General features: G+C 39.1%; 2 protein-coding genes, 1 long non-coding RNA gene and 2 other non-coding genes across 8 annotated transcripts; 3 read left to right on the top strand and 2 right to left on the bottom strand.

The window, feature by feature from the left end:
* Positions 1-783: 783 nt before the first annotated feature.
* Positions 784-13,812, bottom strand: LOC149268749 (uncharacterized). 4 transcript variants are annotated; one of them, XM_089470824.1, is made up of 10 exons: positions 13,020-13,812; positions 6,976-8,253; positions 6,392-6,508; positions 6,253-6,336; positions 6,070-6,164; positions 5,330-5,507; positions 5,073-5,261; positions 4,601-4,894; positions 4,325-4,537; positions 784-4,226 (listed from the first exon to the last, which is right to left on the bottom strand). In XM_089470824.1, the coding sequence occupies exons 2-10, from the start codon at positions 7,711-7,713 to the stop codon at positions 4,119-4,121; spliced, it is 2,016 nt and encodes a 671-aa protein (XP_089326950.1). In that variant the 5' UTR covers positions 7,714-8,253; positions 13,020-13,812; the 3' UTR covers positions 784-4,118. The 4 variants fall into 4 exon arrangements, with proteins under 4 accessions (XP_089326950.1, XP_089326949.1, XP_089326951.1 ...); XM_089470823.1 differs by lacking the exon at positions 13,020-13,812 and adding an exon at positions 11,054-11,690; XM_089470825.1 differs by lacking the exon at positions 13,020-13,812 and adding an exon at positions 11,186-11,690.
* LOC149268750 (uncharacterized) lies at positions 8,253-11,198 on the top strand. Its single transcript, XR_016270395.1, has 2 exons — positions 8,253-10,096; positions 10,788-11,198. It is a non-coding gene; the product is annotated as an uncharacterized LOC149268750 (long non-coding RNA).
* Positions 13,813-14,406: 594 nt separating the features above from the next.
* On the top strand, positions 14,407-14,938 carry LOC108620416 (small integral membrane protein 12). The gene is made up of 2 exons (XM_018017320.2): positions 14,407-14,640; positions 14,715-14,938. Exons 1-2 carry the CDS (start codon positions 14,511-14,513, stop codon positions 14,843-14,845), a joined length of 261 nt encoding a protein of 86 aa, XP_017872809.1. The 5' UTR covers positions 14,407-14,510; the 3' UTR covers positions 14,846-14,938.
* A 25-nt stretch (positions 14,939-14,963) lies between these two features.
* TRNAR-UCU (transfer RNA arginine (anticodon UCU)) lies at positions 14,964-15,036 on the bottom strand. Its single transcript has one exon. It is a non-coding gene; the product is annotated as a tRNA-Arg (tRNA).
* A 202-nt stretch (positions 15,037-15,238) lies between these two features.
* Positions 15,239-15,311, top strand: TRNAM-CAU (transfer RNA methionine (anticodon CAU)). The gene has a single exon. It is a non-coding gene; the product is annotated as a tRNA-Met (tRNA).
* Positions 15,312-15,315: the final 4 nt, after the last annotated feature.

Here is a 15,315-nt window from a genome sequence, read left to right as displayed (position 1 = left end):
CTGGCGTAGTCAAAAGGAAATAAAATAACGCTTCAAAACTCAAGCGAATAAAAATCAAGGATACCCAGCGAGACAGGCAGAAAGAGAGACAGAGCGAATGAGAGAAAGAGCGCGGTAACAGTTTCTTTGTCTGCAGCAAAGACCAGAAGAGAATAAACCCAAGCAAAGCTGACGACGACGTCGACGTTGATGTCGGCAAGACTCACACAGCTGATTAAGAGAACAACAACAAAAGCTAACGTGTGCGCTTGCAGCGGGGGTGTACGAAATATGGATGGGAAGAAGGGAGGTTGCTGCGGCGGCTATTTCTGCTAGTGCTACTGCTGTTTGTCTGTCAACACAAAGTTGAAATGAGACGCAGTGAGACGTGAATTGAAATCATTTACTCATGCCCATATGAGAAGCAGTATTTTTATATGTATGCATGTATAATATATAATGTATATAGAACGTTGCTATGCGATGTACATATCTTTTCATACATCTACAAATACATACAGACATACACACGCACGTAGAACAGAAACAAGTTTTAAGCTCAGCAACGCAATCCTCAAAGTTCTCTTGTGAAATTCGAATTCTAACTGTCATTAACATTGTTAATACTCAAATTCAAATGCTAGAAAACACACATATGTATGTATATGTATGGTTATTGCATTTATATGCATATATATTTTTCATACATACATAAGTAGTAGACTTTCATACGTAATGCAAATTTGGTACGTAATTCGCTAGACGCAAAACCAAAGCGAAATGTAATCAAAATGGCTGACTTACCGTTTAACAAACGAATAAATAGAAGGGCAAAGAACTGGCAAGGTTGCCTCACAGCTTTCCGATTATATTCTTGTTGCCAATTAGTTTAGTTGCTTCACTTGGACATTTTTGCAGTTCAGTTGGACTTTCGCATAATAAATATTGATTGGATTCGCTTCGCAGATCCGCTGCTGCTGCTGCTCCTGCTCCTGCTTCCGATTGGGACTGTTGTTATTCGCCTTCTTCACTCCTTCCTTATTCAATTGCACACAAACGTAGACGCACACGCACACATAAAGCAACGCCGACGCCGACGCTCAGCTGTGCTTTGTTGCTGCAAATGCTGCTGTTGCTGCTGCCCCCGCGCCAGCTTACAGCCGACAACGGTAAATTTTCGCACATCGATTATTTGGCTTCGTTTTGAACATTATTATTGCATGCAGCTCGAATTGAATTAATATTTATTGCACGCACACATAAAATCAGGTGCACCAGAGTCAACAAAGCCACTTTTTACATAATATGAAATGGACAGAGGCGAGGCGAGGCCCAAGCAGCAGGCGTCAATTTCTTTCTTTCTTTTACTACTGCATTGCACATTCTGTTTCTCGCATTTTGCTTTTTGCTTTCCTTGAACTTATTATAGCATACTGCATATACATATCTCTGTATTTATGTATGTATGGGTGTAACTGTAAACGCAAGCAGCACTGCAAGTTTATTGGCGTAAAAGGCGGAAAACCGAAAAATAATTAAACGAAGAAAGCCAATTGTTTGATTTTTTTTATTATTCACTTGTCTACCGCACTTTTCTTTCGCTCTCTTCTCCTATGTTTCACTTTGTTGTCTTTATTAGGGAAAATTTATCGTTGCTGCTAAGGCGAATACCACAACAAATTGAGCCACAGTCACTGCTGCTAGCGAAGAAAACCAATTTCGCTGCTGCAACAACAACAACAACACTTTCACCGCTGTTAGGAGCGTCTTTGCTGCTGTGTTTTGCATAATTAAGCGCGTTCACACACAACACAAAAACACACGTTTTGAATGTTCCCTGCAGATACAGATTGTTAATAATCTCAACATAATTGTTTATTATTTCGATATGCCTTCGTCTACCGCAAACTAATACAACTACAACTCGATTCCAATCGAAAAGTATCTCATAACCATTGGGCGATAACGGCGATAGCTGTGGTGGCTGAACGATAGCTACTTATCGAAAAAACAATGTCGCATTTATTTACTTTACTACTCTTTTCCGAATAGGGCACCACTGAAATGCGCGCTAATTTTAAATATTTCTGTGACATACCCAAATTAAAGATCTTATCTTGCACACATATGTATGTATGTACTTACATATTCACCTTCGAAAGCTTTGCACATTTTATTTAGTTAAATAAATATTTGTTGTTTTTTTCTGTTCTTTGTATAGACCTTAAGGTAATTTTAATTAAAGTTGATGGTTTCATAAAACTATTGATGCACTTATTGGTTCGTATATTATAGAAACACATAAATTACTAGTTAATTAGCTATATATTGTTTAGCTACAAGCCATTAAATGAGGCAACCAATCGATATTTTAAATGCTACATTTAGTTTTAAGCACAACAAATAAATTTACACATATTAAATATTAAATTCCCACTGGCAGCGTGCCTTGTGTTTATTCTACTAAGATGTGTCTATATGCGTAATCTCCAATAAGATAGCGTCTATTCTTATTAGAAATGAGCTCGGTTTCTTGATACCCCAGCTAAGCGGTATAAATAGCTTTAGTTCGTATAAGAAACCTGTGTAAAAACCAATTGATAGAAACTCGAAAGGGAGATGACAAAAAGTATTTCCAATTTGAAATGTTGTACCCGCTCTTCATTTTGTGTGGAATGCATTTACAAAATAGACAATTATACATGTATAGAGTTATATAATTAAATATATATATATTTTGTTTTCTCATAATGTATATATATATATATATTGATTTATTTACCATGTGTGTTTATGTAATGTTTTAGAAACGTGATCCATCTGTTTGTTTGTTTATTTGTGTGTAAAAGATTTGCTTGCACTTGAACGGTTATTATTTGTAGTTATTTGTTTTTTCTTGTTTTTTGTTTTTGTTTTCAGTTTCTGTTTGTTTTCGATTTGTTATGGTTTAATATACAATTTGTATTTCGTTGACATTGTGTGCAGCCAAACACAAACACAAGCACATATATGCCAATGTGTGTGTGTGACTATATATATGTATATATAGTGCATAATGTATAATGTTCTTTGTTAAATATATGTATATGCTTACATATGATTTAGCTGGCACTAAATAAAAAAAAAAGAGAACGAAATATAGCAACAGTTATATTGGGAAATAGCCTAAAAGTATTCATTGACTGTAAGGTGTCTGTGTGTGTAGTTGTGTGTGTGGGTGAACGCTTTGTGGTTCTATCGACATCTTTAGACTTGATTAAAATCTCAGTTATGTATATATATATACATATACACATATATTAGTTATTATATGCATTTGCTCTCACTAATCATAAAATCATAATTTTATCAACACCTAAACAGCATGCAAGCAAGTTGTATGTGTATGCTTGTGTGAGCGTGTGTGTGTGTGAAATTATAGAAAATATTCAAGTGAAAATATATGTATACATACATATACGTATACGTATGTACGTATATCTACACGCAAAAGCAAAACATGTTTAGCTAATTTGATTGACAATTATTCTTAGATATAAAACAGAAAATACGTATAAGATAAATGAAACAAATACGAAAACATTACAAATAATAATAGCTAATAATACACACAAAAATCATTAAACGTTATCCAGTTAACATAACAGCTTAGCGTATTAAATAAAATAATCACAATTTTACATGTTTGAAGGACAGAGTTTTAGAAACTCTTTCGAAATAATAAAACTAAAGACTATTAAAGGTGTTTTGCTTCGATTCGTTTTAGTAAAACGAATTTCGTTACAATTTTTGTGTGTTTCGAATGCTTAAATATCGAGTTATTAGAATCTTGCTTTAGTTATACACAGTTTCTATCGGTGTGTGTGTGTTTGTGGGTGTGTAGGTGTTTATGTGTGAGCGTAGCTGTGTTTTGCTTTGCTTCCTGCACATATCATCTATCATTCCAGTATTCCAGCATCCACCATCCACCATCCATCGTCCATCGTTCAATAGTCGTCGCCGTCAAGCAATTTGAGATAATACAACATCGCAATGAGCATCAGGCTTAGGAGCATGGCAATCAGGATGATGCAAACAGGCCAACATCAGTCCGTGGCAGATTTGCGCATTATCCTTCTGGCAAAGCCAATGGCCGTATCTCAGAGAATCTCACAGCAGCGACAATATCTTGGACGATGCCCCGTTGTCACAGCGGGCGGTGTGACAGGTGCAAAATAGGCGTGCACCTTGATATTTGGTAGATGATTCTACAAAAAAGACAGACAATTTAGCAAATGATATATACTCTATAAATGCACAAATATTGATATATATGTATATAGCTACTGGCTGCTACCACGCCCACCTTCAGCTTGCGTATGGCCGCGCGTGAAATGAGCTGGCAGTCAAAGAGCTCGATGCGCTGCAAATTGTGGCACGACACTAAATGCTCCAGCGTTCGATCCGTGATCAATGGACAATTGTCCAGCTCTAGCACCGATAAACTCTCAGCTGCACAGCTGCCCGTGGTCAAATGCCGTATGCCATCGTCCGTAATCAGTTCGCAGTGCGACAGCGTCTGCCAAAGAAACGAACGTTACATTAAATTGACTCAATTATGGGATATTCTGGGTAAGCTTACCAGCTTCTCAAGACTGGGACAGCCGGTGGCCAGGTGAGCCAGCGTCAGATCCGTTATCTGGCTACACTCCTCCAGATCCATGCGCTCCAGGTACTTGCAGTTACGGCCCAGCGCCTGAAAGCCAATGTCCGTAAAATTGCGACAGCCCGACACCTCCAAGGTGTTCAACTGTTGGTTGTGCTGCGACAAGGCCATCAGCGAGAGATCAGTTAGTTCCACACACTTGGACACGCACAGCTTCTGCAGTCGAGGGCAGCACGCGGCCAACTGCCGTATGGACGTGTCGCTGATGGTCTGCAAAGACAAAGATATAGCTATAGATACAGGACACAGAAAACTTCATATGTCACATTAAGTCAAAGCTTTAGATATTTCATTTGGAACTCCTATATGGACACCTAGAAAAATAGCTTTAATTGGGCATTTGTTTAATTCCCCATATTTCTATGACATTTATCAATTAGCCAGTTACCTCGCAGCTGTGTAGATTTAGCACCATTAGATCGGGACAGTATTTGGCCAGGCACGTGATGGCATTGTCGTTTATTTGTTTACAACCTTTGCTGCTGAACTTTCGCAGTTTGACACAACCGCGTGCCAGCGCCTCGATTCCATTTTCGGACACCAAATGGCACCAGGACACATTGATCTCCAGCAGATTCTATAAAATAGACACACGCAAATTATTTTATTTTTTTTCTGAATGTGTCGAATATCGCGTTGCCTTACCGGACAGCCATCCGATATATATTTGAGGCTATTATCTGTTATGTTCGAGCAGGAGTCCAAGTTGATTGCAGTCAGTTTGCTGCAGTATCTGCTTATGTCTGCGACCGCGTTGTCCGTGATCTCCTTGCACTTCGACAGATCCAGGTGTTCGATGTTGTGGCAGTGATTTGCTAGAGTTCTGCATAATTAGAAAACATTTTTTTTAATTATTATTTTGAATCGAATCCATGATTAATAATATGAACATGTTTTCAATTTCTCAACTCTTTCGGTTTAAGTCACGACAATTCCAACTACACACACACAAAAGGAAATAACTGTCTCTATATCCTCTCATTGTATTACGCTGGGCTCTCTTTTACACAACTTCAATAGTCAGCTGTGTAACGTAGTTTCATTTCCCTTGTGTTTCATTGAATGTTTCTCACTCTCTCTTTCCTTTAAGCGAAGTTCAATTTTGTTGTTGGTTTTTAGGCTTGCTTCAACACAATAGCAGACGAATTGAGTGATATTTTGTTGCTGCACTCGTAATTGCGCTCTCACTTTTTTGAGTGATGCTCTTTTGCTATCTCTTCTTCTTCTCACTCCCCTTGCTTGATGATTAACAGTAATGAGAGAGATTAATGAGGGCATGTGATTGAGTGCAGCAAATAAAACGCACTCAATTCCCTTTGAGTGAATTTTAATTTATTGTATATATATACATATGTATATATACGTAAATATATTTTTTTACTTACTTTATGGACTGATCTCCCACGAATTGGCAACCACGTAGCGATAGGGATTTGAGAAAGCCGCCACATCGTTGCGATATATTCTCGATCACCGGACCCTGAGTGAACGACGTGCGAAAGGGAGAACAAGTATAATGATAATTAAATGTAGGCAACTCAAGCTATGCATAACGATTAAATACACACCTCGATATCACGTTGGAAATCGAACAAATTGATTTTCTGCCAGCTGGAACCGTCTAAGGCGAGCACATTCCAATATTTGCACACCTACGCACAATTAATTTAGTTCAATCTGTATGCATATTGATATTGAGAGACTCACCTGGGCACAACGGCATAATGAGACGACATCCAGGTAGGAGAAAACGCGCAGCAATACCTCCTTTGGCAGTTGTTTGATTAGCTCATCGTCCAGTTCGGTGGCGCCTAGGAATGTTTGCTGTGAATGAGTGACAAAGTCATGAGCCAGCGTTCACACAGGATGTATATATACCCACACAAGGGTTAAATAAACATATGTGTATGGAGTAATTTGTTGTTTATTAGAAATTTGATGCGATTGTCGTACCAAAACAAAACAATTGACTCCAATCTTAATTGAGGCTGCCCCAAAAACAATGCTCAAACAATAAACGAAAAGAACAAATTAATTGATGAACAATGCTCGAGACAGAAAAGAGAGAGAGAGAGAGAGAGAGGAAGATAGAGGAGAGAGAATACAACAGGGCGAGGCGAGACGTGGGGCTATGTACAAAATGATAGCCTTGATGAATGACCGCTGAGAGATGCCATATCGAGTGAATGGAGTGGAAACCGAAAATCAAAGCAATATTTGTATTTGTTTTTTCTTTGTTTTTGTTTTTGTTTTTCTGATTTGTCTTTGTTTTCTTTTGTGTTTAAGCTTACGGGCTCGTCCTGTTCCACACCGAGCTGCATTTGCAATTGTGTGCGTTGCTGCTGCTGCTCTAAAACGCACGCTTCATCTGCTGCTGGCGAAATTGAGGATGCGCTGGATGAGTAGCTGGCGCTGACGCCGCTGCAGGTGCCACTGCCACTGCTGCTATTGCTGCTGCTGCTACTACTGCTACTGCTGCTGCTGCTGCTGTTACTGTTACTGTTAACAGCCATAATGCTGGCGATGGGCGCTGCGCTGCCAAAGGTCGCTGTGCGCCAAATGCTGCTACAGATGCCACTGATTAGATTTGTGCTGCCGCTGCCACCGCCGCTGCTGCCGTTACCATTGCTGTGGCTATTATTGTTGTTCACATTGTTGTTGTTGCTGCTGTTGCTGCTGCTGCTATTGCTCAGCTGTAAGCTCAAATTTCGATTGGCATTCGCATTGTTGTTGTTCTCTGCGCTGTCGTCCAACAAGTCCGCAGCAGCGGCTGGCGTCGACGCACTTACACTGACGCTGGTGCTGTTAGTTGCCGTTGTACTGGCGCCGCTGCTGCTGAAACTGCCGCTGCCGCTAATGCTGCTGCTGCCGCTGGGTGGACACAGCAACTCAATACTGCCAGCAGCGACTCCGCCACCACCCACACTGCCGACGCCACCGCCACCGCCACCACCGCCGTCATCAGCACTGCCTCTGCCACTGCCACTGCCACTATTGGGCGCAGCACTAATACCACTACGCGCAAACATCAAGGGTTCGTGTAAGCTCTTCAAACGCAAAACGCTAGCGTCTAGCAGCGTCGCTTTAGTCTTTCTTTTGCCCTGTGTTCTTTGAAGCTTCAACTCTTCGACTGACGCTCACTCACTCAGCGAGAAAGCGAAAGAGAGAGAGGGAGATAGGCCTTAGCCGTTGCTCGCTGCTGTTTGCGTCTTCGTGTGAATGCACGATTAAATTATTCACAAATTGCGTATTTGGTTATGTCGTGATATATTCCCCTCTCTTTGGCTTTTGTTTGTTGTTGGCTGCTGCTGCGGCTGCTTGACGAAAACAAACCATAAATTTATAATGAAGAGACTTCGTCGCGCTCTCTTGCGTTGCTGCTCTTCGAATCACGTATTTAATCAAGAGCGTTTAGTTAATCATTCGCCCCGCCTCTCTTCGTAGCGAGTGCACTTTTTTGCTCTTTTTTTTTTACACCAGGAACTTGTATTTGTTAAATTGTTTATTCATTTTTATTTTTATTATTGTTGCTTTCGTTTCGATATTTGGTTTAGCTTTTAACTTTATAGCTACGCGTGGCGCGCACGTGAGAAATAGAACAACAGAAATACATATTAAAAGACATTATAATATTACCCAAGGTTGACGTCGTCACATTGCAACTTATGCAAATGCAAATGAATTTCTTTATAATGTAATACATATACATACATATATATACATACATACATATATCGTTTTATATTTGTCTTCAACCTATATGGCCATCTGATCTTTCTGCCTCGCGCATAATTGACAACTCACACGCTTCGCGTTATGCCTCCGACTGAGACCCCAAAAACGGACGACCAGTCAATGACCATGCGCCAACTCCCCTTATTCCTCACCCCCTCCCCATTATATATATCTACATATTTAAAGTGTATGGCATTCAGCTTAAATGAAAAATCATCAAAGCCAATTTAAAAAGGCAATCGAACGTGTTGCGAATTCGAGTAAAGCGACCAAAGAATAAAACCACATACATACATACATACATACAAGCCTACAGCAGACCAGCTGATTGGAACTTGATGATCGGCTCAATAACTGGAAGTAAGCAGCGAGTGACCAAAAATACATGCAAACCTTAATTACATTGAGACATGTAGTCGAGTATGTGTGTATAATTATTAATATGAAAATAATGAATATAACATGAAGTATTATTCATATACATATAAATAAGTAGTTCATTTAAGAGTAGTCAGAATGGAAGTGTCGCTACTCAATCCGTGTTCATTTATCAAAATCGAAGCTTAAGCAAATCAAAAGAGCGAGCAAAAGCAAATTGTAGCTTAAGAGAAGAGTTCAAATCCCTTTTTCCTAATTCTTACTACTGGACACACATTTACATACACAGACATATGTGCGTACATACATACATATGCATGTATTATATTACAATAGATGTCAGTAATGGAGCATTATTCGTCACATTAAAGATCATTAAATTGCTGATTGGAGGACTCGTGCGATGAACGACAACGCTTTTGAATTAAATTGGTATTTATATAAGTAAAATGCAAATATACATACATATGCATTTAAATAGGCATGCATGACACACACGTTGCATGTTCATGTCTTTATGTCTATGTTAATTTGTAGCCTTGCTTTAATGGCTCACAGCAACAACTATCAACATGCTCTTATATGGCCAACTCTTATACTGTCAAATCTATGCGAATCTATGTAACGGATATGATATACAAATCGTACTATGCACTTACATTGGAATAGCATACTGAAAGGGCTGAGCGGAAACAGCAACAAAGAGAGTGAAAGAGAGAGAGCGAGAGAGGGGTGAGCACATAGTTATCGCATGTTTCATGGCTCGTGTGAAATCATCTCACATCAAAATTCTTATTTATTTTAACTCAACTAAATGGCTTCAATTCATTTCGCATGATTAGGTGCACACTTTTCACTTGCCACAATGAGAAGCGACGGTCACACAGAAGGCAGAAGTTTTGATTATTTGCCCGAGGGCCGTTTGAGAAGTAATTGATATTACAATTACATTTGTTTTGTCATTAAATAAACAATGAGCTATGTATGATCAATTATTACATCAATCAACAATATATGCATTCGTTTATCTATAATTAATAATACATGAGCTGCCCTCGCCCGAGTACGTGATTCTGGGTACACTATTATCTGGACGTTGTACGCTGATTTGTTAGGAACGTCGAAGCTACAGCCCAAGTCTCACAAAAAAAAGAAGATGAAAAACACGCTCTACGAACAGCTGAGAGGCATAATGTCGAAAATAAATTGGAATCGTAAACGCAATTGCGGTGCAAAAGCAAACGCAAAAAAATAAAAGCGCAAAGGTGCTAAAAGACGAGAGAGCGAGAGAGTGCTTAGGTATGGCTGTATGTGAAAGAGATAGAGACAATGTGTTCGTCTTAAAAAGTAAACAATATTTAAAATGCAAACTCTGCATATCGAATACTGTTGTCTTATTGCTTTTATGGACAGCGACCTCGACCAAATGTAATGGACAGAAGAACAACAAACCTATATGCATATGTATGTATGTGTTTGCATATAAAAGCTATTTATATTTGTATTCGAATATAAATACAAAAAAATTGGGGAGCGAACTGCATTTATATAAGCCATGGCCAAATCAAACAGCCCAGCTAGCCAGTCATGCAGTCAGCTGTGTGTCAATTGGCGAGTCTATTGCACTGATATACATACTTACATATGTACATGTATATACAAAAAGTATATGACAATCTGTATATGGGCCTCTCGAAGGCCACAAGGTCACCGAAAAGTGGGTCAGTCGTGTGCATATCTGTGCTACATACAGTTATCTATATGAATGTACATATGTACAATGTATATACATATGTATGTATGCATGTGTGTACGTGCATCTGTCTGCGTGCTTTTTGCATGATGTACCTAAAAAGAATTATGCGAGCACGCAAATAACAATCAAAAGCGAGACGCAATAAAAGCAATGAAAAAGAAAAACCTTATCACCATAGACAGAGACACAGAGAGACAGCTAAATTACAAAAGCATAACAATTTCCCTTTTGCAGCAGTGTGGGACCAACTACCGTTGGAGCGCAAAACAGACAGCGATAAAGAACAGAGAACAGCTGACGACACACAAGAAAAAAAACACACACAAACTAAAGGCAACTGTAATAAAGTGTTATATGTATGCAAAAACACCAGTCACACTCACGAGCACATATGTGTAAGAGCGAGCACTAATACATTTACACTTAAGTTTTACATGTCCAGTTGATAATAAAAAAAAAACACACTAAATAAATAATTAAAATATAAAAACATCGCGTACCATTTGTTTTATAATGTTTAATTTCTGTTGAATTCGTCTTATTTAATTACTGTGCGACGTTTTACATAGTACGCGCACCAATTCAGCAAAAGAATTTCAAAGATTTCTACACAAATAAATTTGACTTTTTACTTTTTGTTATGTGGATGCGCTGGAAAAACCAAATTCACACAACCAGAGTAAATGCAGACACGCGAGACAATGACAGCGCAGCGACGACCGCAACAACGCGACGACATGGATAACAACAGAGCACAGAATGGTAACTGAGCGAGCAGCGAACAGCTGCAGCTCGAATGCGCTCTGCTCGGGCCTCGAAAATGCATGTGGGGTCACACTTACACTTACACACATACTACATACACATACAAACATATACTATAGAGCGCGCGCCAGATGCGTGCGAGGGGGCGGTACATTGCACCCACAAAAATAACAGCACGAAAGTCTCAATGAGAGCGTAGGTATGAGTGTATGTGTGTGCGCGCCGAAGGCAGAGCGAACGGACGAGCAACTGAGTGAGAGTGAGAGAGCGCAAGCGTTTGACAAACAAAAACAAATGTCGGCATGGAACCAACTAAAATTCCACTGCTGCGTTTAAAGCGCCACCAACACCACCACCACTAACACTATGAATGGCTGTATTTACATACATACATGTACATATGTTTGCATTCACTTTTTAACTGCATGCATAGTGCTGCCAGACAGTTGTAATTTTATGTCAGCTGTTTTTCCCTGTGGTCAATGTTTGCATTTGTTGTTATTGCTGTTAACTTATTTTCAACAGCAATCCAGACACAATCTAACTGTAAACGAGAACTCACACACACTCATAGTCAGATTGACTCATGTACATTTTTAATCCATTTTAGACAGCTAAGAACGATAGCTACAACGCAAATCAAAATCAGACACCTTCCGTCTTCCCCTTCAGGCAATTAGCATGGGCTGGGCAACTTTATAAGCGGAGAGTGGATTGTGGGCTGTTGCACTCTGCTTCCAATTAGACGTCTAGCGCTGAGTCAAACACACTCTTACGCTAACCTTCGTCTGTGTGGACGTGTGTATATGTATTGAAGACTTCAAAGAAGTTCCTAACACTGGTCATTAGCTGGGAGCTAGACTGGATGTGAACAGTTACGACAGTGGGGTCGACGTCAACGAGTTTATTGCACTTTTGCTTAAGTCGCTGTTAACTTGTGTAAAAAGACAAACAGTGAGACAAGTTTGGGGTTGGGCTAGCAGCCACTTACACTTTTAGGAGCGGTTAGGGCATGAGAGCAACAGCGTGCAACGCCAACAAAGGCGACATTTTGCTCGTGACAAAGAACCAACTTGCTATAAAAGAAATCATAAAAGGAAATAAATATATATACATGTATGTATGTATGTGTGTATGAGCAAAACACAACTGCAATCATGTATAAGGGGGAAAAGGGACGAAGGGCGGTAATCTTGTTTGACTGACTGTCTCCCTGTCTGGAGTTTATGTGCAAGTGGTGTGTGTGTGTGGGTAAGTGTTGTGGCTGATGCGCGCAAACAAAAGAGCAACAACTATGAGCATATACACAAACATATACACATAGATTACTTACACACATTCGCGGATATTTTTAAATGGAATAGCCAATGAGAGGCAATGAAGCTGTTTATTGTTGCCTTTGGCTTTTATTGCTTTGATTGTTGTTGGCACTGCGCTTAAATTGCATTCCCAGTCAGCTAAACAGAAGAGACAAAGTAAAGGAAACACCAGATTCTCATGCGCGCTACCAATATGGGTTTAGCTTACACCCGCCCACACACAAAGTAAACAAGGTTCTGTTTTCTTTACGCTTTATGACGCTTTTCGTGTGACTGGAGCAACATACATATATATATTTAGAGACACATACAAACATATTTGCTGGCATCCAGAGAAGGACATGTACATACAAGTATAATGTACATAAGATATTCTACTTACATCGATTCGATGATGGCGATGGTTCGAATTGGTCATTTTATGCGTTGCGAATTGCTGTCGTTGCCCTCTCTCTCTCTTTCTCGCTCACACTCACGCTCTCTATCTGTGTGGAGATATTTTTCTTTGTTGGCCGGCCGTTACGGCGTCTCCTTCCCACGCGCACAACAGCACACGCTCTTCAGTGCCTGTGTGTAAGTGTGTGTGAGAGAGAGTGTGGGTAAGCAGGAAATTATGCGTCGCACTGCGACTGCTGCGCTTGTTTTTGCTGCTGCTGCTGCTGCTGTGTTTGTACCAGTTGGTTGTTAATGTACTGGAGTTCTTTGTTCTTTTGCGACGTTGTTGTTTTAGCTGCTGCTGCTGCGGTTGCGTCGTTATAATTATACATTATAACCAACTGAAATTGTAATTATGCCGACTTGTTCCTAATGCGTAAATAACTTTTTCCCTGTCGAGCATTTTTTTCATTTTGTTTTCGATCGTTATTTGCAGTTATTTTTATGCACATTACACTAACTTAACGTATTCAAATATACACAACGATAAGATATTATTTTTTTATCTGTTCTCAATTGCGATTTGGCTTTGCAAATGCAACATTACAATGAAAAGTCTGCAATACATTTAATACGTTTCGCCACTCTTTGCGCGTCTCGTTCTAACTTTGTTCTGTTTATGTTTATTTTTCTTGTGAAAATTTCGACGAAATATCCACAAAGAAGCGATGAATCCGATGAATCGATGCAAATCAGCTGTGCAGCGTTTCTGCTCATCTCTATGGGCGACATGCAATATATGATGAGCTATAAAATACAAGGTCAGCTGTGAAATGTAAAAAATATGTTAGTTAACAGCAATTGAAATGTACACCAGTTATTAGATTCAATGCTTTTTATAATTTATAAGATATAAATTAAATACGAAATAAATGGGATACGTTTTATGTGACATTAATTAATTCGTGAAGAAAATCTATCGAGAGTTTACCGCACTGCTGAGAATCGATACGAAGTATTAGAATTTCATGACATCATTCGACGCAAAAGTACTTAACAAATAATAAAATAATTCATTGTATTTATACCTGTTTTAAAAAGATTTTCAATGTAAATTATAATACAATTTAAAAGTGAACTTTGTGGATACGCTAACTATCGATAACCAAGGCGATAGTGCGCGGTTTCAATTTAAGATTAAATATATTCATATTTATCATTTTATATATTTTTCACGTGCAATTTATTTAAATTTCAATTATTAATTGATTTAGAGGAATTATTTTGTATCATTGGTATAAATTAAAAATATATTTCATTATTACTCCATATGAGCAATGGAATCCACTTTTAACCTGAGCCGCAAGTGTGACCATATTTTCCGTCCAAAATTAATACGTATTTAGTATTTTGTGCGAATATGCATTCAGCATTGGTTTGTTGTGTTTTCCGTCAGAAATCTTTCTCGTATTGTTTCATCAAGAACTAAAATCTAAAAATGTGGCCGGTAATTATGGCACTTCTGCGGCGGAATGCTGTTTACATCACTTTACCAGTGGCGGCCGTCGTTGGATTTATCGGCTATAATCTCGAGAGCCTTCTATCCGACAAGTACACGCCATATAGTCGTGAGTGATATTTTTACTCGTAACTACATAACATGCCAAAATTAATATCTATGTACATATATTTTTAATTATAGCTTCCATACAAGAGATCCGCTCTCAGCGCCAAGTTGCTGAAATAGAAAATGCAGTTAATGTGGAGAAATTAAAGCTGTCGAGTCCCGTTCTGGAACGTAATTTATCGCCATCGTTGCAGCCGAAAACGTGATTGCAGATTGTAGAGTAGCATGTTACCTAATTATAAAAAATGTATTTTAAAATTATAGTTTAATAAAAGTAAAAAATTATATGACACTTCGAATTTGAAATCGGAAGTTCCACTTTTACATCCCTTGCGGGGATCGAACCCGCGACCTTTGGATTAGAAGTCCAACGCGCTATCCTCTGCGCCAAAGGGACAGGTGGTGGACGCTTTGCCAATAACTTATACAAGCCAAGTCGAGTTTTTTCAAACTATTCTAAAGCAAAAGCTCACTGCGCCTGCCGGCTGCCTACAAAAAATTTATAACACATCTAAGCATATTTAAAGCTGTACAAACAACTTGAATGTGTCTAGAACGATTCTGAGTCAAGTAATTTGTTAAACGTAGTGGCGCTCATAGCCTCGGTGGCGCAGTTGGCAGCGCGTAAGTCTCATAATCTTAAGGTCGTGAGTTCGAGCCTCACCCGGGGCATGCA

The sequence above is a fragment of the Drosophila arizonae genome, chromosome 5 (assembly GCF_054131065.1).
Source record: "Drosophila arizonae isolate 15081-1271.41 chromosome 5, UAZ_ARI_1.0, whole genome shotgun sequence".
NCBI classification, from domain to species: Eukaryota; Metazoa; Arthropoda; class Insecta; order Diptera; family Drosophilidae; genus Drosophila; species Drosophila arizonae.
The sequence above is the reverse complement of the archived record's forward strand: the minus strand, read 5'-3'. Positions and strand labels throughout refer to the sequence as shown.

What these genes read in the sequence shown, in the direction of transcription:
- LOC149268749 (XM_089470824.1), bottom strand. Translation starts at nt 7,713, where the DNA reads ATGTTTGCGCGTAGTGGTATTAGTGCTGCGCCCAATAGTGGCAGTGGC. An exon ending in ATTTCCAACGTGATATCGAG is followed by an intron (nt 6,165 to 6,252) that starts GTGTGTATTTAA and finishes TCGTTCACTCAG; the next exon opens with GGTCCGGTGATCGAGAATAT. An exon ending in GTCCCAGTCTTGAGAAGCTG is followed by an intron (nt 4,538 to 4,600) that starts GTAAGCTTACCC and finishes TTTCTTTGGCAG; the next exon opens with ACGCTGTCGCACTGCGAACT.
- LOC108620416 (XM_018017320.2), top strand. Translation starts at nt 14,511, where the DNA reads ATGTGGCCGGTAATTATGGCACTTCTGCGGCGGAATGCTGTTTACATC. An exon ending in CAAGTACACGCCATATAGTC is followed by an intron (nt 14,641 to 14,714) that starts GTGAGTGATATT and finishes TTTTAATTATAG; the next exon opens with CTTCCATACAAGAGATCCGC.